The sequence below is a fragment of the Petaurus breviceps genome, unplaced genomic scaffold (assembly GCF_028583685.1).
Source record: "Petaurus breviceps papuanus isolate PSGF00001 unplaced genomic scaffold, PetGlider_PUasm1.0 207, whole genome shotgun sequence".
In the NCBI taxonomy this organism is placed as follows: domain Eukaryota; kingdom Metazoa; phylum Chordata; class Mammalia; order Diprotodontia; family Petauridae; genus Petaurus; species Petaurus breviceps.
Window position 1 is genome coordinate 11,672,773 of NW_027185850.1, and position 21,557 is coordinate 11,694,329.

At 44.1% G+C, this 21,557-nt stretch overlaps 1 protein-coding gene across 1 annotated transcript in view; it reads right to left on the minus strand.

Annotated features, from left to right (window-relative positions):
- The window catches only part of LOC138164898 (inactive tyrosine-protein kinase transmembrane receptor ROR1), a 372,629-nt gene that overhangs the window by 142,512 nt on the left and 208,560 nt on the right, over positions 1–21,557 (minus strand). The window contains exon 2 of the mRNA XM_069092845.1: positions 1,220–1,297. Within this exon, the coding sequence (XP_068948946.1) occupies positions 1,220–1,297 (78 nt within the window). The remainder of the gene's footprint in view (positions 1–1,219; positions 1,298–21,557) is intronic.

Genomic DNA, 21,557 nt, shown 5'->3' on the forward strand with positions numbered 1-21,557 from the left:
CCTCCTGACTCTGGGGCCAGAGCTTTACTCACTGCACTACCTAGCCTCCCCAAAAACCCTCCTTCTGCATAGGGGGAAGTCAGTGCTCACAGAAGGACAGCAGTATTGTTGTCGGTAATTGTTGTAGGTATTGTTGCCATAATATAATCCTATAGCATATTGTACTAATAGACTAATAGCATAAATAATAATTCCACAATGGTTACAATAATGCCATAGTTCTTATAGCATTATTGTTATTAGTATAAAAATGTGAGGTACTACTGTTTGGTTACTGTTGTTTTGGGTTGGGGTGGGTAGATGGCTGCCAACGGGGCATTTTGTTAGCCTTTCTTGGCTAACCCACAGCTGACTCATAGGGAGTTTGCAGTCCACTAACCCCCGCTCTTCCCCACCACTTTCTCCCAACCTGTTATCTGGTCACACCTCCTTGTAGCCTGTCCTTGTGATTCTGAGTTTTAGAGACTGACTTTGAGCCTCCAGATTCATTCCTATTCAATCCCAGCTCACCAGATCAATTGTCATTGAGAACTCTAGATAATAACTTTGACCCAGTGTGCTAGCTCTGTCGCCAATTTCCTCGTCCTCTGAAGATCCCACAAGTCACTGATCAAAATGTATAACTGTCAGAACCTGGGTGGATGGAGAGATCAGAGATGGAGGGGTCCATCCGAGGAAGATGGCGACCCATCCTGCCATTTCTGCCTGCCTGTGCCTCCATAATCACATACACAACAGCACACACACACACACACACACACACACACACACACACACACAGAGGCAGCCGCCGTCTCCAGCCATAAACAATCAGGAAAGGCCCACACTCTTCATCGCGGAGCCCCTGCACACATCAAGGGTTCGTTGTAAGAGGTTATCCCTCGAGGCCCCTGTTCAGGGCTGACTCGTTTTGAATCAAATCCCTTCAATAAGATTCACTCGCTGCAATGTTGAAAGGGTCAGGAACGCCCAGTAATTCACATCTTGAAGCACTTGGACCATGTGGAACACTTTACTAGGTGAAGGGGAGGGGAAAAGCCTGGAATTCCAGGTAATTCCATGGGAAAGGCTTGCCGGGACTCCCGGCTCCATTTGCCCCCATCCCTCCCTCCGTCCCTCTCCGGCCGACAGAATCCTGCAGTTCAAAGGCAGCAAGCCCTGCAAAATGCAAAGGCGGCTTCTCCCAAGCCCCTCGGCCGCCCCGCGCCTCTGCCCTCACCTTTGTCGAGTTCACTAGAAATGTTCCAGGACGAGGTAGGCGCCGAGTCAGCAGCCGCCACCGCGGACGCGTCTGTTTCTGGAAAGACAACAAAAGGTAGGGAGTGAGCCTTTCGAACTCTCATTGGCGACCAGAGGCATCCGAAGACTGGACCCCAGGGCGGAAAGGCCCCGTGGCACGAGAGGCAGTGACTGGGTGTGGACTCTGAAAGACCTGGGCTCAAATCCCACCGCAGCCCTCCCTAGCTGCAGGACTCATGGCTTATTCTACAAGCCTCAGTTTTCTCATCCGCAAAATTATGGGGTTAGATCAATGGGCTTTAATTCCAGCTCAGTTCTCTGGCCTTGTGTTTGAAGGTTATTGGAGCACATGGATTCTCCATGGCATCAAACAAAGGGTCCGACTCAATATTTCCTAAGTGGAAACTTTGCTGATCCCCCCTCCCCCCCCAGCTTGTAGTGCCTTCCTCATTTGCCTTGTATATTTTAAAATATATTTTGCATATATTTATTCACATAAATGTCTTCCAGGGTTGACCACAGATGTGGAGCTGTTACATCCCTAACAAATGGTCTTCTAATGGTCTAGGGAAGCAAGAAGAGATGTGAGAGGCATTCTTGTCCAAATCTCTCATTTTACAGATGAGGAAATTGAGACCCAGAGGGCTAAATAATTTTCCCAAAGCTCATACAGGTAGAATGAGAGGAAGATTCAAATTTGAATCCAGAACCTTCCACTGCAGATACCCCAAAATACACGAAGAGGCTGCATTTTTATTGGAAAGAACATTGGTCTTGGAGGTTGGAAGAGACAGGTTTGAATTCTTCCTGAGATCCAAGCTGTGTCTAGGACAGGGTAACTGGCCCAGGGGTCCTGATGTAGGAAACCAAACGTTCTCCCCGGTGTGTCCCCACTTCTTCCCCCTAGTCAATATTCCAGCATTTCTGCAGTGGGCATACTCCATCCCTGTTTATCTATGCACAGTTTGTAACCTCCCCCTCCACACTCTTGGTAGAATGTAAGTTCCCTGAAGGCAGGCAACGCTTGTGATCTTTCTCTCCTTAGCACCTGGCCTTGGACTTGATACTTAATTACTGCTGGTTACACTGAATTGTTAGGTTTCTTCCAGGATCATCAGAGGTTTTTTTTTCTTTTAAATGTATTTTATTGATATATTTTATTTTTGAATCACCTACATTTCACAGTGTCTCCTTTTCCTCTTCCCTCCCAAAGAACCATCCCTTATAACAAAGAATTTAAAAGAGTAATAATAATAATAATTGGGCAAAATAACCAGTAGATAAAGTCTGACATTAATGTCATGTTCTATTCTCATAGTGCCCCTGTGGGAAGCAGAGGAAAGAGCTTTCTGTTATCTTTTTTTTCCTTTTTGGAGGGGGGAAGGCAGGGCAATTGGAGTTAAGTGACTTGTCCAAGGTCACACGGCTAGGAAGTATCAAGTGTCTGAGGTCGAATTTGAACTCAGGTCCTCCTGACTCCAGGGTGGGTGCTCTACTCACTGCGCCACCTAGCGGCCCTAGATTTCTCTTATGTTGACCCAACCTTGGTCATTATAATTTCTCAGCATTCAGTTCGGTTATTCCATGGCAGTGTTGGTTGTTTCCATTTACACCGCTGCAGTCATCCCTTCTACTGTTTTCCTGTCTCTGCTCACTTCACTCTGTATCAGTTCCTACAGTAAGTCTTCTTATGCTTCTCTGCATTCATAATTTTTTTAAAGGGCAGTAATATTCCCTTACATTCGTGTACCACAATTTAGCCATTCTTCAACCAGGAATTATAGATTGTTAATCTGACGAGATGCATCACTTGTCCCCACTGCCACCGGGGTCCCATTGTCATGACACCCTTCTAATCCTAGCAGCTCTGCAGGCTCTGGGGATGGACAGCTCCCTTTCCCTGTAGGAAGGAACCAACAAACTCACTTTCTTCTAACCCACAGCTGCCAGATCCCCAACCCCTCAAATGGATTTGCCCCAGGTTCAAGAATTCAGATACAGGGGAGGCTAGGTGTCATAGTGAGCAAGAGCCCCGGCCCGGAGTCGGGAGGACTAGGGATTGGTTCCGGCCCCAGATACTTGACACCCACACAAAAAAACTGGCTGTGTAACCTTCGGCAAGTTACTTAACCCCAATTGCTTAAAAAAAAAATAATTCCGATACATATTTGCTGTCAGATGTTCGGCAAATCACTTCCCTTCTTAGGTCCTAGTTCTCTTGTGTGAAAAATGGGAAAAACAATCCTCCTGCTACGTGGCTAACTGGATTGAGGGGAGAAAAGAACTGTACAAAAGCTGAGTGCTAGAGAAACCTGAGCTCTGATTTCCCACTACAATGCACCGCCTAACGCCCCCACACCCTAAGACACTTTTCAAGGGAAATACGCCAAATGCTTCTACCATGGCTAATGGAATTCAAAGCCATGCCTTCAAGCGGGCACCCTGAAGCCAACTTGATACTCTAGATGTGGTCTGACTGAAGTGGAGGACTGTCACCCCCTGAGCTTGTGACTCTGCCTCTCTTAATGCAGCCAGAGATCCCATTAGCTTTCCTGGCTGCTATAACCAACTGTGGACTCATATTCGGCTCGTAGCCCCCTAAATCACAGGCTGGTAGGATTTTTACAGGTTTTGGTTTAGATCTTTCTCTTGGGCAAGCAAACTTTCTAGACTTAAGGCAGTTGTCTTCTGGCCAGACGTCTGCCCTGCTCAACTCAAAGGGAACACTAAAAAAGAAAACCTTACCCTTGCTTTTCTCAACAACCCCATCAGTGTGGGGTGGGGGAGAGGGAGGACGATCTCTGCCTACCAATGCGGGGCTTTTTACCAGTGCTGTATCATGTGTACAAGGATACAGAAAAGATCTCCTAGAAGGGGTCTAGGTCTAGGAAAGGGGATGTTCTGATCATGTACAAATAGAAGGAAGAAGAATGGACCATCCTCCAGCCCCAGACTCCCCTCACCTTCCATACTGCCCTCCACAACAACAGCTGGCATTAAGCCAGATCTTGATTCTAATATTAATATTGACACTGATTTGACACAAGATGCCTTGACCCATGGACCTCCAAAGAATCAGAGGGTTGGCTTTATGGAAAGCATGAACTTGGGTAGCAAAGATATTGAGATAATGACATTCAATATAACTGGTTTCCTTTGTTACCTTATGAAATTTGTCTTACACATTTAATAACATAATTCTGAGGAGGGGTCCATAGGCTTCACCAGACTGCCCAAAGAGTCCATGGCACACAAAAAGGATTAAGAATATGTGATCTTGAACTGCAGGACTAGAGTGTTAATTCCGCCTCTTCCTTGGGAAAGTCATTCCCACTCTTGGGAGTCTCAGTTTCCTTACCTGTAAAGTGATGGGGTGAACTGAGATGATCCATGAGAGCTCTCCCAAATCTGACATTTATGAGTCTATAATTCCACACTAATCATTATCATCTAAGCTGTGTAGGGCAGTAGATAGGGCACTGGATTTGGAGTCAGGAAGACCCAAGTTCAAATGTGACCTCATACTAGCTTTGTGACCCTAAGCAAGTCATACAACTGCTCTGGGACTCAGTCTCCCCATCTGAAAAATTGTGATAATAGTTGCATATCCTCCACCAGGTTGCTGTGAGGATCAAATGAAATAACATGTAAAACACCATGCTATGTAAATGCTTGCTATTATTATTAAATATTGTCTCTCTTCTACCAAGAAGGAGGACGAGACTGCACAATGTTACCTAATTTGCCTGTGTTCCCACAGCTCTAGGAGGCCATAAGATGTGGCCTTCCAGGTGAGATCTACAAACCACCTGTATCATGAAAATGCTTGGTGCCTAGCCTGGGGGCTCTGTGTGTAAATGCTTAATAAGCATTTACTGAATTAGAACAAATTGAAAGAAGGGCATGGTATTTTTAGGAAAATTGAAGTCACATTACTTTATTACTTTATTTGGCAATGAATAAGGAGTTATTTTGGCAATGAACAAGAGCTGGAAGACTGAATAGTGGCTGTGGGACCTTGGACAAGTCACTGCCCTATAGGCAACAACTACTGTTGGTGGTGGTGGCATTCGGTCATTTTCAATTGTGTCAGATTCCCCATGATCTCCTTTGGGGTTTTCTTGGCAGAGATGTTGGAGTGTTTTGCCACTTGCCATTTCCTTCTCCGGCTCATTTGACAGATAAGGAAACTGAGGCAGACAGGTTTAGTGACTTGCCCAGAGTCACACAGCTCATAAGTGTCTAAGGCCATTAGGTAGAGAGAAAGTACAATATATTAGTAGAAAATCTCTTATACTAATATATGTGTATGTGTATATATATATATATATATAATACGGAATCACTGGTCCAGGGGAGTGGGGGGGGAGGGGCAGGAAAGGACACATTACTTAAAAGATAAAAGGAAGACTTGAAAAATGTCAAATTTTCTCTACTGAAACCCATAATACAAACAGACCCAGCACTGATCTAAATAAAGCCTGAGAGCTGGAATAGGAAGCTTGAAAAAAAAAAAAAAGACTGGCGATGAGAATCCACCTGGCTAATTTCATCACATCCCCTAAGTAAACTCCGGCTGTACTAATGGGTCACTATGTTTCAGATAGTCATTGTTTACATTCGAGATAGTAATTACAGAACCTTCACATCACAAGGAGATCTTCTGGCTGTTTCCTAACAGGCTGTCTGTGTGAGCCAAGTCAACCTCCCCAGTCTGGAGAGCTTTCCCTTTTTCCCAAGACATGGAATATTTGTGCAGCCCACTGGGGCGACCGCTACACATCATACACAATCGGCCAAGTATTAGGGTGCTCAGGGGAAAGAAACATGATGGCCAGTGAGCCATTTCAGGAGAAGGAACGAGCCAGGAATGGGGTTGGGTCAGCTGGACCCTGACATCTCCTACATTCAATATTTTTATAGCTTCATCTTACAGCCCCCACTGAAATTGGTGAAAGACGGGGGATGTGTTTCATTTTACAATATCAATTCTGTAGATAGCTAACTGCCTGTCATTTGGTTTTTCCACCCCAAAGTCTGAATTGCTGATTGATTAGAATGTCAGAGTGATGAAAAAGGAGCAGATTCTTGGCACTATTCACAATTTTAAAAAGAAAAGAAAAAGTTCCAGGCTTCTCTCTGGGCAGTAATTAACAGGCATTCAGGGGTTCCCCAGGGAGATTGGTTCAATTTACCAGCTCATTAAGTGATTTTATGCTGATGCTGGTGTCCCCTACTCCCCAACCAATACATGCTCTTTAAGAGAAAGCTTAATGTAATGGAGATGTCCTCCCTGGCCTTGGAGTTAGGGAGACCTGGGTTAAATCCCATCTCAGATCCTTATGGGGCCTCAAAAGTCACTGAATCCAACCCTAGCAGCAGCAACATTTCTAAGACACTTCAAGGCTTGCAAAGGACCCATATTAATGCTCACAGTAGCCCACTGAGGTAGGGGTTTTTATTTCTCCTTACTTTATAGATTAGGAAACTAAGGCAGAGAGTTTTTAAGTTTACTCCAATAAACATTTATTAAGCATCTGCTACCAGGCACTGTGCTAAGTGCAGGAGATACAATCAATAAAAAGAAATGGTAAGTGACTTGCCTAAGGTCAAACAACAAGTTTAAGGCAGATCTGAACTTGGGTCTTCCTGGCTCCAAGTTTTGCACCTGGCTGACATGATGAGGAAACTGAGGCCCAGAAAGATGAAGCCTCAAGTCACTGGGTAAGTCACTGAACCTATCTCAGACTCAGTTTCCCCATCTGTTCCATTCTAGTCCTCAGGAATGAGGCTATCTGGTAAAAAATAATCACTAACTTGGGTATGGGCTTTTCAAAGGTTTGCAAAGTACATTGTGTTCTCTCATAACAATCCTGTCAAGTAGCTGCAATTAGTGTCCTCATTTCACTGAAGGAAAGATTAGGGGTCAGTGAGGATCAATGATGTGCCCAGGGTCACACAGTCAGGGAGGGTCAGAGATCAATGGTTTTCCAACCATAAATAAATAAACACCAGTTATGAAGTCAAATAATCCGTCTTGCTTTCCAAATAAAAAGTGTAAAAATAACTCCTCAGTCAAATACCTTACAAATGTTGAATTGTCAGTGGCCATTTTTTCTGAAAAGCAGATGTTTGCATGGCATGGCATGTTACATGCCACCAGATCATAAGATCATGCAAAGAGAGGGGAGAGGGACCAAGAGTCTACCTAGTTCAACCCCCTCCAAGCCTCTGGGTCTTTGATGTCAAGTAATAGACTGTCAGAGCTGGAGGGGCCCTTGGATAGCATCTTGTCCAATGCTTGTCTTTTACAGAATAAATTTTTACTACATTTGATCTCAGTGATTAGGACCCTAAGCCCACAAAAATTTTCCTACACTGCTTTAGAGACTGAAGTAAGCCACCCGTGCTCGGAAAAACCCAAATTCCTATCTGCAGTGATCTTTTTTATAGGGGCCAGCCTCCAAAAGAACCTCTCTACAGACCTAATCATCTCACCATCACCAGGGCTAGAAGAGGGGTGGCTTCTCTCTTTAAATTCCAGACACTTGAAGCTGTCTCGGGCTTTCAGCCCTTTGTGGGAAGGCAAGAATGGGCCAAGAGCCCTGCCTTGGAAGGATGCGCTCTCCCTGAAGAACACTGATGGGCTCCAAAAGGATTACTGCTTCATCTCAGAACTTGGCAGGTAGGGTCGTCCCTTTCCACAAGACCCCAAGAGCTGCCAAGAAAGTATTTAATCATGGAACATCCTGTATCCCGGTCCAGAGACATTTGATATTCTGGAGTCCAACCGTCTGGTGGAAGGAGAGTTTCAGGAAGACTGAAGGAGGGACACAGGCCAATGAGGGCAGAGGTGGGAGTGGTACCAAGGGAGTACGGAGAGGATGGCAGCTGGGCAGGGGGAGAAGCAATCCCAGTTCTCATTCCCTCACACACCTCCCCACCTCCACTCCTGCTTCATACTCAGTCAATCAGCACCAAATTAGCATCTATGGCAAGACTTGCCCTGGCTGCTTATGCATCAGGTGGGGAAGCATCTTCTCCCTCACCAAACCATAAGCTCCTTTCAAGCAGGAATGGTTTCATTCTTTGGTCTTGTATTGCCAGTGCTTAGCAAAGTGTGTGGCACATAGTGCCTACTGCACACTTGTTGACTGACAGATTCTGTCTCACTTTCAAGCCCAGGACACAGTCACAGAATCACTGAATCTGGGAGTTGAGAGTTCCCAGGGCCTGTGGTATGTGTGCAGTGTTATTTTAAAAGTTCTCTGGGGAAGGATTTCAGCCTGGATTCCTTTCCCCTTTCCATTGCCTAAGAGAAAGAGGACTCTGGCTGCCAGAGGAGCAGCTAGGTAAGCCACCTACACAAACACCAGCTGGCGGAGAAGGGAAGGCGATGGTTGACTTGCTCCAAATAAGCGGGCCAAGTCAAAGACACCAGAAGAGCCAGCGGCAGTTTACCCAGATGAGGCAGAGAGATCATCTGGGCCAGACATAGCGATGACACCATCTTGCAACACTTCTCAGCGTCTGATTGAGCTCAGGCCAAGACATTATGGCCTGACTCTGGGGGTACAGGGAGACCTCTACGTTTAAAGTGGAAGATTCCATGTTAGAGTCCTACATGAAACACCTTATTGGGCACAAGGCCAGGTGTTAGGAGCAGGGATTCAAAAGAGGAAACAGCAGTTCCTCACCATGCATTCACTGACTTGGGGAGGGCAGAGAGGGGGATTTGACAGGTACACAAATAATTATAGACCGCACAGCAGTGAAATATGATGGAAACAGCCTAGCTGGGTCCAAATCCTGCCCCTGACATTTACTATGAGGCTGCTAGGTAACACAGTGGAGAGACTGTTGGACTCTGAGACAACAAGCCCTGAATTTGAGTCCTTCCTGGGTGACCCTCAGCAAGTCACTTAATCACATTCTGCCTCAGTTTCCTCATCTGTAAAAAGGGGATTGATATTAGTACTGCCCTCAGAGGCTTCCTCACTCAATCGGGAAGACCTGAGTTTGAGCCCTGCCTCAGATGTTTATTGGTTGTGGGTCCCTCAGCAAACTCAGACTCAGTTTCCCTCAATGTAGAATGGGAATAATAACAACACCTACCTCCCGGGATTGTTATGAAGATTGAACAAGATCATATTTGTAAAGCCACTGGAACTATAAAGTGCATATTAATGCTAGCTACTACCACTAAGACTATTCCATATACTTTCAGTCCCAACTAAAATCCCATCTTTTAAAGGAAGCCTTTGCCAGCCCGTAATTCTATCTAGCGTCTTCCCTATTTCCCTGTCTATAGCTTACTTTGTAGGTATTTATATGTATGTTGTCTTCCCCATTGGATTGTAAGCTCTTTGAGGGCAGGTTCTGTTTTGCTTCTTTGTATCTCTGGCTCTTAGCATGATTCCTAGCATACAGTAGGTCTTAGTAAGTGTTTAATGATTGCTTGATTGCTATTACTACTACCACTACTATTGCAATTCTTACTACTACCGCTGCTACTATTATTTCTACCCCTGGATTACTATCACTAACATTACTGCCACTACCTTGGATAAGTTCACTTAAACATCCTGAAACTCAGTTTTCTCATCTGTAAAATGAAAGGCTTGGACTAGATGCCTTTGAGGTCCTTCCAAGTCTCAATCTATCATCTCTTGGCAAAAGGGAGGTGCTGGGAAATTAAAATCCCCAGAGGAAGAGTCCATGTCCATCTTGGAAGAAGACAGCAGCTCACATTCAACCAGCCTTTTAGGGGATCCCTGAGCTCACCACCTGGTAACTAGGTATCACACATATTTTGTTTTGTTTGGGGCCAGATTTCATCAGTGACAGAAGTGGGAAATTTTCAGATCCATGCATGCCGGCACCTTCCCTGCAACGTCTAATCTTAGGGAGCCACCTAGAAGTCTGAGAGGTGAGTGATTTGTCCGCAGTCACACAGCTAGTAAGTGCATGAAGCCAGACTTGAACCTCAGTGCCCTCACCCCAAGTCTAGCCCTTTATTCACAGAATTTCAGAACTGCAGGGGCTTCAACCAGATGCCGAAAGAGAAGCTCCCACTGCAAAATGCCTGACGTGTGGCTATCCATCGCTCCAAGGCGAGGGATCCTACCACCCACTACTATTGAATATACAAAGACTGTGGTTTAATAGATGCAGAACCAAGCTAGGCATTCCAGCCCTCAAGGCAAATCCATCTTGGGGGAGGAGACAGTGTTTGGGGGATGTGCTTCCCAGCTTGCCACTGATGGGAAGCCTGCCTAGGAGCTTGGCTACAGCTCTTACCACACTGTATAGAGAAAGGAGAGACTCATTTCTCCTTCTCCTCCAGAGCAGCCTGTCTCCCATCCCCAAAAAGTCCGAGACCTTAATAGTCTCCCTTTCCATGAGAACCCCCTACATAGGAAAGCACTACGCTGAGGCTGTAGTAGTAGATGGAGTTAGGAAGACCTGAATTCTAATCTTGCCTCAGAAACTTAAGTAGCCCCATGACCCTCAACAAATACATTGACCACTGGACCTCAATCGCCTCTTTTGTAAAATAAGGGGATTGGAATTGAGGAACTCTAAGGTTGCTTCTGACTCTTAAATCTAGGATTCTATTTTCGTATTTTCCTCACCCCTGCCCCAGCATCCTAGGGACTCTGAAGCACCTTCTCTTTCCAAGTGAAATGCTTGGAAAGGAAATGCTTTAGGAGGACATTCCCCCTAAAAGAAGAGAAACTCCAAAAAGGCTTCTCATCTTGAGAAGAAATTGATGACCCATCCCACCCTCCACATGTCCCTGGACTACTCAGAAGCCATGCTTTCCTTCAGGGCAGGGGGAGTCTATCCAGCCTGGAAGGCAGATATCTCTCTACCAGACCCTGTTCCTCCCTGCCTAGCTCTTCTTCTGGTACCCCATGCCCCCATCCCCCACTCAGGGGATCTGGAGTCCCCCTCAATTCCATTCCATTGACAAGAGATGAGCCAAGGGGAAGAAGGCACCATGGATATTAATGCCAGGAAAAAAAAACAACCCTAGTGGAACCTTCTTGGTTCTGGTCCCGAATATCTGAATGGCTAAAGGACAGCATTGGTACTCAACGAAGACAAGTCCTCTGTGGAGGATTCTGGGAGGATAGGGACAAGAAAAACACTGACCAAGGAATGCTTGGTTGTAACTGCATTAGCCTAAAGAATGCCCATTGAAGACCTCAGAAGCCATCTAGACAAAAGCACCCATTTTACAGACTAAGGAACTGAGGGTCAGGGAAGTTAAAATGACTGTCCCAAGGACACACTGGTAGGATAGAGGTAGGTTTTCTGACTCTACAGTCAAAGTTCTTTCCACAATGGCGCATTGTTTCTTACTTCTGAGGGCAAGACAACCTCAAGGAGACCACAGACATGGTCCAGCACCAAAGCATATTCATCTCTTATTTGCAGCAATCAGAAAGGAAGGAAAAAAGTCTCCTCACTGCCTCCAAATGATTTTTCTTTTTATTTACCAACATGACTTCCTTCTCTAAACCTATGAACTGGATCTAAAGGTTCCCACATTGTGGCTGGGTTTAGAGGGGAATCACCAGGTACAATACACAAAGAAGACACAGCCTGTTTATCATCTCTAAAGAGAATAAGAATATTCAAGGTGCCTTGCAATCCCTTAAGCCTTTAAGAGCTCCCTTCCTTGGGCCCTCTCTCCCCAAGAGTCTGGAGCTAAGTTCAGTCCCATGGGCTGATCACAGCAAAGAAAGAGACCATCGATGGGGTGACTGGTGATGGATGGGCCCGCTGCTTGGCGGTTCAGCTCCACAGCTACCATGACCATTTTCTTTGAAGCCCAGATGTTTCTGAGCAACGAAAACAGGGGATTCATTCATTCCCTCATTCATCATTCATACAACAAATATTTATTAAGTTTTAGGCAATAAGGGGGAAGGGGCAAGTGAGACACAGAACCTATCCTGGTGTAGATTATGATGGAGGAAGTCAGCACAGGGCAGCAGGAAGAGTGTTAGGTCTTGAGTGTTTCCAATTCCCCCTTTGATACAGACTCTCTGAGGCTCCATCTTCAAATCTGTAAAATGGGGATAATTGTAACTGTACTATCTAACTCAGGGGAGAGGGATGTGTCCTAAGGCTCAAAGGAAATAATGGATGCAAAGGGCTTTGTAAATCTGAAGCGTTCTATGTGTCAGCTCTTATTAACAGTTACAGGCAGCAGGGCACAGGAAGGAAAGTAATGGATTTGGAGGCAGGAAGGTTTGAGATAAAATCTTGCCTCAGATTTATTTTTATTTTTTTTTTAATTTTTATTTCAAGTTTTGAGTTCAATATTCTATCCATCTCTCCTTCCTCTCTCCCCTCCCTAACACAGTAAGTAATCAGATACAGGTTATACATGTGCAATTATGTAAAACATTTCCATATTAGTAATTTTGTACAAGAAGACTCAAAAGAAAAAAAAAAGAAAGTGAAAATTAGCGTGCATCAGTCTGTATTCAATCTATATCAGTTCTTTCCCTGCAGGCAGATGGCATGCTTCATCATTAGTCCTTCGGGGTTGTCTTAGATCATTGTATTGCTGAGAATAGCTAAGATTCACAGTTCCTCATCAAACAATATTGCTGTTACCATGCACAGAATTTTCCTGGTTCTGTTCATTTCACTATGCATTAGTTCATGTAAGTCTTTCTAGGTTTTTCTGAGATCATCCTGCTTCTCATCTCTTACAGTGCAATAATATCATCATAATTATGTACCACAGCTTGTTAGCCATTTCCCAACTGATGGGCATCCCTTTGATTTCCAGTTCTTAGCCTCCACAAAAAGAGCTGCCATGAAAATTTTTTGTTCAGATATGTCCTTTTCCCTTTTTTGGATGTCTTTGAGATATAGACCTGGTAGTGGTGTTGCTGGATCAAAGGTACACACAGTTTTATATCCCTTTTGGCATACCTCCAAATTGTTCTACAGAATGGTTGTTCAGTTCAGAATCCCACCAATAGCTCATCAGTGTCCCAGTTTTCCCACATTCCCTGCAACCTGACACATTTTTCTTTTTTTGTCATATTAACCACTCTTACAGGTGTGAGGTGGCACCTCAGAGTTATTTTAATTTGAATTTCTCTGATCGATAGTAATTCAGAGCATTTTTTCATATTACTATAGATAGTTTTGATTTCTTTGTCTGAAAACGGCCTGTTCATATACTTGATCATTTATCAAATGGGAAATGACTTGTATTTTACAAATTTGACTCAGGTCTTTAACTTGTTGCAAAAGGGTTTTTTTTTTTAGTTTTCTTTTTTCTTTAGAATTTTGGTTGCATTGGTTTTATTTGTTCAAATACTTTTTAATTTTATATAATTAAATTTATGTATTTTACATTTTGTGATGCTCTCTTGGTCTTCTTTGGTCCTAAATTCTTCCCTTATTCATAAATATGGCAGATAAACTATTTGATGCTCTCTTAATATGCTTATGGTATGACTCTGCTATTTAGAACCCTAGCATCACAGATTTAGAATCAAAAAGCATTTAGTGGGTATTTACTATGCAGGAGTCACCATGCAAAGGACTTGGGATCCAAAGATAAAAGCAAATAAATTCTTGTCTTGTCCAATAAACAGATAGATGACCCCCATCAGTCCCCACAACCACAGAACCAGGACTGAAGAATCTCAGGATTGGAAAGGACTGCAGAAACTCTCCCTGCATATAAACATGCATGTAAAGCCTCAAGGATGCGTATTATTTCATTCCCGGTATTTATGCCTTGGGGCCTGAAAGTGGAGTCTGCTGCCTAAGTGCTTCATGAATTCTTGTTGATTAATTGGTTGATAGATATCTGCCAGGTGGTCATGAGTGATGAATGATATGCCATTTACAAAATGCTTACTCTGTGCCAGGCACTGTGCCAAACACTGGGGGGTACAGACGGTGTCTGCCCTCAAGGAGCTTACATTCTATTGGGGAATTCAACATGTAAAAAGACAATGAGAGCAGCAATGGCTTGGAAATAGTTAAGAAGTTATGTGGACCCAACATCCTAGTGGGGAGGGGAACATGGATATGTATAAGTTTTTTTAAGTCCCTAAAAATTACAGCTGACCAAAAATTGAATGGGTTGCCTTAAGAGGTGGTGAGATCTCCCTCCTGAAGGTCTTCAGGCAGAGGCTGGAATACTACCTGTTGGGGATGTTGGCATAAGTATTCCTTCCTGGTATGAGCTGGCTAAAAGGATGCTGAGGTCCCTCCCACTCCCAAATTCTGTGATTCTGTGAAGTATATCTGTACAATATATCTTAAAATAAATTCAAGGTATTTGGGGAAGGAAGGACACTAGCAGCTGGGAGGGTTGAGATAGTTCTCGAGCTAGTCTTGCCAGAAACCTGCGACTCCCAGAGGCAGAGGTGAAGGGAGTCCAGTGAGGCTGCTGGGAGAGTCTGAAGCCTTGGGGAGAAATGGAAGAAGAAGAGCACAGCTAATGACCAACAGTCAGACCCACCGCATTTCTGGTGCCAGGGCAAAAGGGCAGCAGGAAGAACAATCGTGTCGCCCTCACGCTCAGGCTGGAGCTGCTGCGCGGCAGGACCAGTGTCTAGTCTGGGTGTCGGCTTTCCAAATCCTCCTGGCTGCTACATAAACCCACCGGGGGCCTCCAATGCCAACCAGACACACCTCAGTCTTTTTTCCCAGCTCCACCTGCCAGGTTCATTTCATCTTCTGCCCACACAACTGCCGGGTGGCTAATTCTTCTCCTGAGTCATCCTACCGTATCCCCCTTTGTCCTTGGGAACGTTCTGTGTCATAGGCTCCTCTGTCTGCTCCACACACCTTTTCATTTAGTCACCCAAAATGCAGCCCCCCAGAAAACCCTAAACCTTTTAAATGAGAGTCTCAGCCCACTACAAAAACTCGAAGAAAATAAATTGTGTGTGTGTTGGGGGGTGGGATCTGATATTTAATCTTGTTTAAATCTAATTAACTAAATTTCAATTTGATCTGTTGACATTTTCTTTTACCTTTACAATCAATAAAAAATTATAAAGTGTTTACTAAGTACCAGACACTGTGTTGAACACTCCTGGGAGATACAGCAAACTTAAAAAAAAAAAAACCTGTCAACTAGAAACTCAAAGGGCACATGATAGATTTGGAATTGGAGGTCTGAGATTCAAGCCTAGATCTCCTATTGCCTTAGTAAATGTCAACCTTGGGCAAAGTCCCTTATGTGTCTTTGTTCTTCATCTATAAATTAAGAGGTTGGGCTAGATGGCTCCTGAGGTCTTTGCCAGCTTTGGAGTTACAGGCCTGGATAAACGAAACATTCTTTGGCTTTGTGACTTCAATAACCGGGAAAAATTGATAGGCACGAATCAGAAAGTATTAATTAAACACCTACTATTTACCAAGCTCAGTGCTAAGGACTGGACATACAAAGAAAAGACAAAATTAGTCCTTGCCTTCAAGGAATCTATGAAGGATTAAAATTGGTTGTGCACTATCCAGCTAGCTGAGCTTGGTAACCACAGAGCACAGTGGAAGGTTAGAGATTTGTAGAATCAACCAATTTGAGATTTAGAAGGAGCCTTAGCAACCACCTAATGTCATCCATATTGGAAAAAACAAATTTCTGCTGTCACTTACTGGAAAGGATCATCCAATCTCAACTTGAAGACTGACTTTGATGGGGAGCTCACCACCTCCCACCAAGGCAACCTGCTCCACTTTGGGATGGATCTAATTGCTAGAAGTGTTTTCTTGGCATCAAGACTAAATCTGCCTCTGAGACCTTCCACCCTTCAATCCCCATTCTGCCCTCTGGAGCCACACAGAACAAATCTAATCCCTTTTACACCTGACAGCCCTTCCATATTGAAGATATCCCTCCCACCCAGGTTTTCTTTTCTACAAGCTAAACACACCCAGATCTTTCAAATGATCCTCATGCCCCAGTTCTCATGAATCTCATTGGATTTAGGGAGGATTTAAACACAATCTTCTAGAGTCCAAACCCTTCATTTTACAGGTAAGGAAATTGAGGCCAAGAAAGGGGAGGAGATTGATCAGGTGTCATTGATTAAGGTGCCAGGCACTGTGCTAAGTACTGGGAATAGAAAGAAAGACACTAAAAGAACTTGCAGTCTGATGAGGAAGACAACCTTCAAATGAAGGCGCACAAACAAGACATCTAGAGGCGAAAGTGGAGAAAATCCGCAGAGGAAAGGGGGAGAGGAGAAGGACGGAGAGTCTTTAGAGACCATGTGGTTCAGTCCTCTCCTTTTACAGATAAGTAAACTGAGGCCCCGAGTTGGGGAGGGGGGGACATGGCCAGCCTAAGATCATACAGGTAGTAAGTATCAAAGCCAAGATTGAAACCCAGGAATTCCGATTTCAAATTCAGCACCCATTGCACTATACCATGCTGTGTGTCCTCATCAACTGAGGGCTTAAGGGATCAGGGAAGCAAAGCTTCTTCCCAAGTCAAATGCCCCAAGCTTTCCTTCAGCACTGTAACAGTAACTGGTCTGATTACCAATTAAAGTGACCCATATCAGAGCTTCCCATTAATTCTAACTAACTTTTATCTGGATGAGGAGGGGTCACGGGGTGTTTGCTCGTCTAAACATTAATTCCACGGAATGACTTTTCTTAGATCTATAAAGATAAGAATGTGCATAATTGAGGTGGCTAGGTGGGGCCGGCCCACCTAGAACACCGGCCCTGGAACCTGGAGGACCTGAGTTCAAATCCCCCCTCAGACACTTAACACAAAAAACTAGCTGTATGACCTTGGGCAAGTCACTTAACCCCAACTGCCCTCCAAAGAGCCAAAAAAAAAAAAAGAATGTACATAATCAACTCAAATTCTTATTACAAGTTTATGCCTGCGTCCTACTCTCACACTTGGGTTTATGTAGTTCATTCACTTATCAAGGGGAAATAATAACTTTCCATTTCATCACTTTTTGCTAGACTCTTTTTTCCTGTCTTTGATGAACCTGTTGCTTAAAAAAAACCTCATAGAAATGACCTAGAGCTGGCTCCTAACCAGCCTGACCACTCTAAATCCAAATGCATCTCTTCTCTTTAAAACAGAAGTTTCCATATGGCCTGTATTGGAAAGGGGAACTCAAGGTTTGGCTGAGCAGCAGGTAGGACCAGAAGCAAAACCAAGCGGGGAGAATCAGGGAAAGTCACAAAAGGGCAAGATTGGGCTTGTTGTAAGGGAGCGCATCCTGACACACGCTGGCGGTGAGTGGAATGGGCGCCTCAAAGTGGGGGGGGGGGGAAGTGCCTTGTTGGAGATCGTGGAGGAAAGGAGGAAAGACCTTTCCCACTGAAACACTGGACTCTGACCATGGGACAGTGGGCATGGGACACGTGATCACCACATTTGATTTGATCCCATTCTTTGCCAAACTATGCCACTGTGTGTGGTAACCCCCCACCCCAAAACACACACACTAGATTCCCTTCATGCACTGTCTTGCCCATTAGAATATAACCTCCTTGAGGGCAGGTACTCTCTTGCTTCCTTACATTTGTATCCCCAGAATTTAGAAAAATGCTGGACACATAGTAAACACATTATGGATCAGACACAATGAGGATACAATACAACACCACAAAATACAATCCAAACCAGTACCCTCCAGGACTTTCCATTCTTGCTCAGAGCAGGTAGTTCTAAAGGGGGTTTCTGGTCCCGTCCAACTTGGTGGTTCTGGGATTCTGGTTTCACCGTTATGGGGATAGATTGGGGATACTTACAGCTCCACAGTAATTCTGTTTTGGGTTATTGCTGAAGCACATTTGCTTGTAGCTTCTGAGTAAAAGCAGCCCCATTCTTATGTTGTCAAAAGTAGCCTCTCATGATGAACTTTCAATTGGTTGCCAAAAAAACAAGACTGAGAAGAGTGAATGGTGTGACTGTGTCTGTGATGGATGGGGTGGCCTGTCTGCTGATCTCTATCAGCTACCCAGAAGGGCTACCTGATCCACTCTCAGGGTGAAATACTTCCACACACAATTCCCTCAGCTAGAAGCAGAAAAGAACCAAAATAATTGGCTATTTTTCAGTACAACTCTCACATAAATGTGACCCCCCTCCTTTTCAGTGAAAACCAAATTCAAATCAAAATCAACAAAAGTGAGGCTAACAATTGTTTGTGTATGCGTGTGTGTATGTGTGTGTGTGCATTCCTTATAACTGACCATGGATGCAACATAGCTAAGGTTTAATATGGAATGTGTTGGTGAAAGTCTAGTGCTGACAAGGATACGCTCGGCCACCAGCATAATCTGTCAACACAGCCCCATTACACAGACAATTAGAAAGAGGTGACAGTCTTGTAGATTTTAGAGTAGGAAGGGTCTTTGGAAGCCACAACATCCAAGCTTCTTATTTTTACAGATATCTAATATCTTTGCAAAGTACTTTTATAAAATGTCATCAGACCCTCACAAGAATCCAGGGAGGTATCCTCAACCTCATTTTACAGTTGAGGAAACTGAGATAGATAGAGGTTAATTGGCTTGCTCAGGGTCCCATTACTAGTGTCTCATGTGTGATCTGAACTTTCCCAATCCAGTACTGGGTAGTTCAGTAGACAGAGCACTGAGCCTGGAGTCAAGAAGACCCGAGTTCAAATTTGATTTCAGACACTTACTAGCTGTACTACCTAAGAAGTCACTTAACTTCTGTGTGCCTCAGTTTCCTCACCTGTAAGATGAGGAAAATAACAGTCCCTACCTCCCAGGGTTGTTATGGGATGAAATGCTATTTGTAAAGCATTTTGCAAGCCTTAAAGTGCTATGTAAATGACAGCCAGTATTATTAATTATTATCACTCCTACTATTAACACCATCCTGTCTCTCATGAGTCATGTCATCATGGTTCTTTGACTTAGACACGAGGCAGAGAAGTTCAAAATTAAACAATCTTTGTGGAGAAATACAATAGCTGTTTTATTTCTCAAGATCATACACTTTGGTAAATATGATATAGATGAGGAGACTGTTTTTTTTTAAATGTGTGAGGAAGTAGCATTTTTTAAGGGGCAGAGGAAAGGGGATGTAAAACCACTGGCTTAGGGAGAAGATCGTGTTCGTCAGTTCTAGAAATAGAAAAAGGATCTGGGTAACAGTGATCATCTAACCAGGGTGTCCGAGCTAGGGAGAGCCTCGAGAACAGGCAGTGGGAGTATTGGCTGAAGGAATCAAAGATATTTGGCCTGGAGCAGAAGATCAAAGGGGGATGTTCTGCTGAACTATGGTTAGATGTATCTACTTGGCCTGGGAGGGCAGAACTTGGAACAGAATGTAAGAGGAATAGAGGCAGCCTTAAACTGTATAAGGAAAGTCATCTGCACGTTCCAATGCCTACAAGGTCAATGGGCTCACTTAAGGAGACAACTGGCAGCCTGATGTCACAATTAGCAGAAGGGCTAAAACCAGAACCTAGCTATTGTGCCTCTCAAACCAGTGTTCTTTCCATTACGCCCTCTGCTCACAGAACCCCAGAAGCTCAGAACTGTACGGGATAAGTCCTCCCAGCTCAATCCACACATGAGCAAAAATGGCACATTTAATAAATGGGCATTCAGTTTCAACTTGAAGTACTCCAGCAATGGGAAGGTCATCACTTCCCAGAGCAGTCCACCCAACTTTGGGACAGTTCTAATTTGGGAGATATTTCCTATTACACTGAGCCCAAGTGTCCCTCTTGTCATATTATATCTTCACCTCATAAGCTTAAAAAAAAGCAAGAAATTGTCATCTCTTCCCATTAAATGGGCACAATGTTGGTATGTTTGTAGCTCTTTGAGCAGCTAGGTGCAGGATAGAGCACTGGAAGTGGAGTCAGGAAGACTCATCTTCCTCAGTTGAAATCTGGCCTCTAACACTTCCTAGCTATGTGACCCTGGGCAAACTTTGTTTGCCTCAGTTTCCTCTTCTGTAAAATGAGCCGGAGAAGGAAATGACAAATCACTCAAGTGCCTCTCCTAAGAAAACCCCATGGGACCATGAAGAATTAGACATGACTGATACACAAACTGAACTAGAACCTAATTCTTTATATGTTGTCTATTCTATTCAAATTTAACTCCTTGAGAGCAGGGCTGGTTCTTTTTTTTTTTTTTCTTTTTGGAGGGCAATTGGGGTTAAATGACTTGCCCAAGGTCATATGGCTAGTTTTTGTGTTACGTGTCTGAGGCTGGATTTGAACTCAGGTCTTCCTGACTCCAGGGCAGGTGCTGTATTCACTGTACCACCCAGCCACCCCCTAGGGCTGGTTCACTTTTGTTGTTGTGCCCTCAGAGCTCAGCACAGAAACTGGCCTCCAGTTGGTAATTAATAAATGGCTGCTGACTGTTCCTCTGGCCGCTCAGCCCTGAATCCTGAAACAGCTGGGATCGGGGGTGGGGGACAGCTCATGTAAAAGCAGCCCCTTTCGCTGTTTATAAAGACCCCACCAGGAAACCTCTGCCAACGCCATTTTTAATGAGGCACAATTTGTTACTTTGGGGAAAACTGACTTCTATTTGTGCAGAAACATCTCAAGACAAGAAAGCCGAGGGCTGGCCATTTGAGACTGAACAAAAGGCCTGAATCAATTACTGTGCAAGTACACAGACATCTCCTTCAAGTAAATAGACTGCATTTTACAGCAAGCTGGGTACACGTCTTGGCTGGGCAAAATGGGATGTGTGGCCACACAAGTGCACACACCCAGTTCAGGATCTTACTTCCGGTGATGTTAACAAACGTACATATTGCTGGCTGAGAAGATGCAGGAGCACAAGACCACAGTATGAAGGATGAAGGCTAAGACAGCAGGATTTCTACAAAAACAGAGGAATGTCAATAACCAGAGACGCCCCTGGGAGGTGTCTTAGCAAACGGGGACTGAGCTACAGTGATCATTCCGAAGAATGTGTTACTCTGGACCCATAGCAAGGATGGACTTGGATTTTGTTTCCACTTAAATTGAGCAATGAGCTAAAACCTCAGCTTTGTTACTCACTCAACAGGCATGTAGACAAACTGTCAGTCAACCAGCCAGCTTTATATGCCAAGGTTCTTGAAGTAGTCTCTGAAAATAGTTGGTATGTAAACACTGGCTGATTGACTGAAACTTCATTTATCCATGCAGCTGTGTCTATGTACATGCATATGCATACGTATACACACATATATACTGTACACATGTACATATATAAATACAAAGGCACACATGTATCTATATAATTTTGGATATGATATGATTAAGATATGGTATGGCCTGGTATCATATGATATGATATGA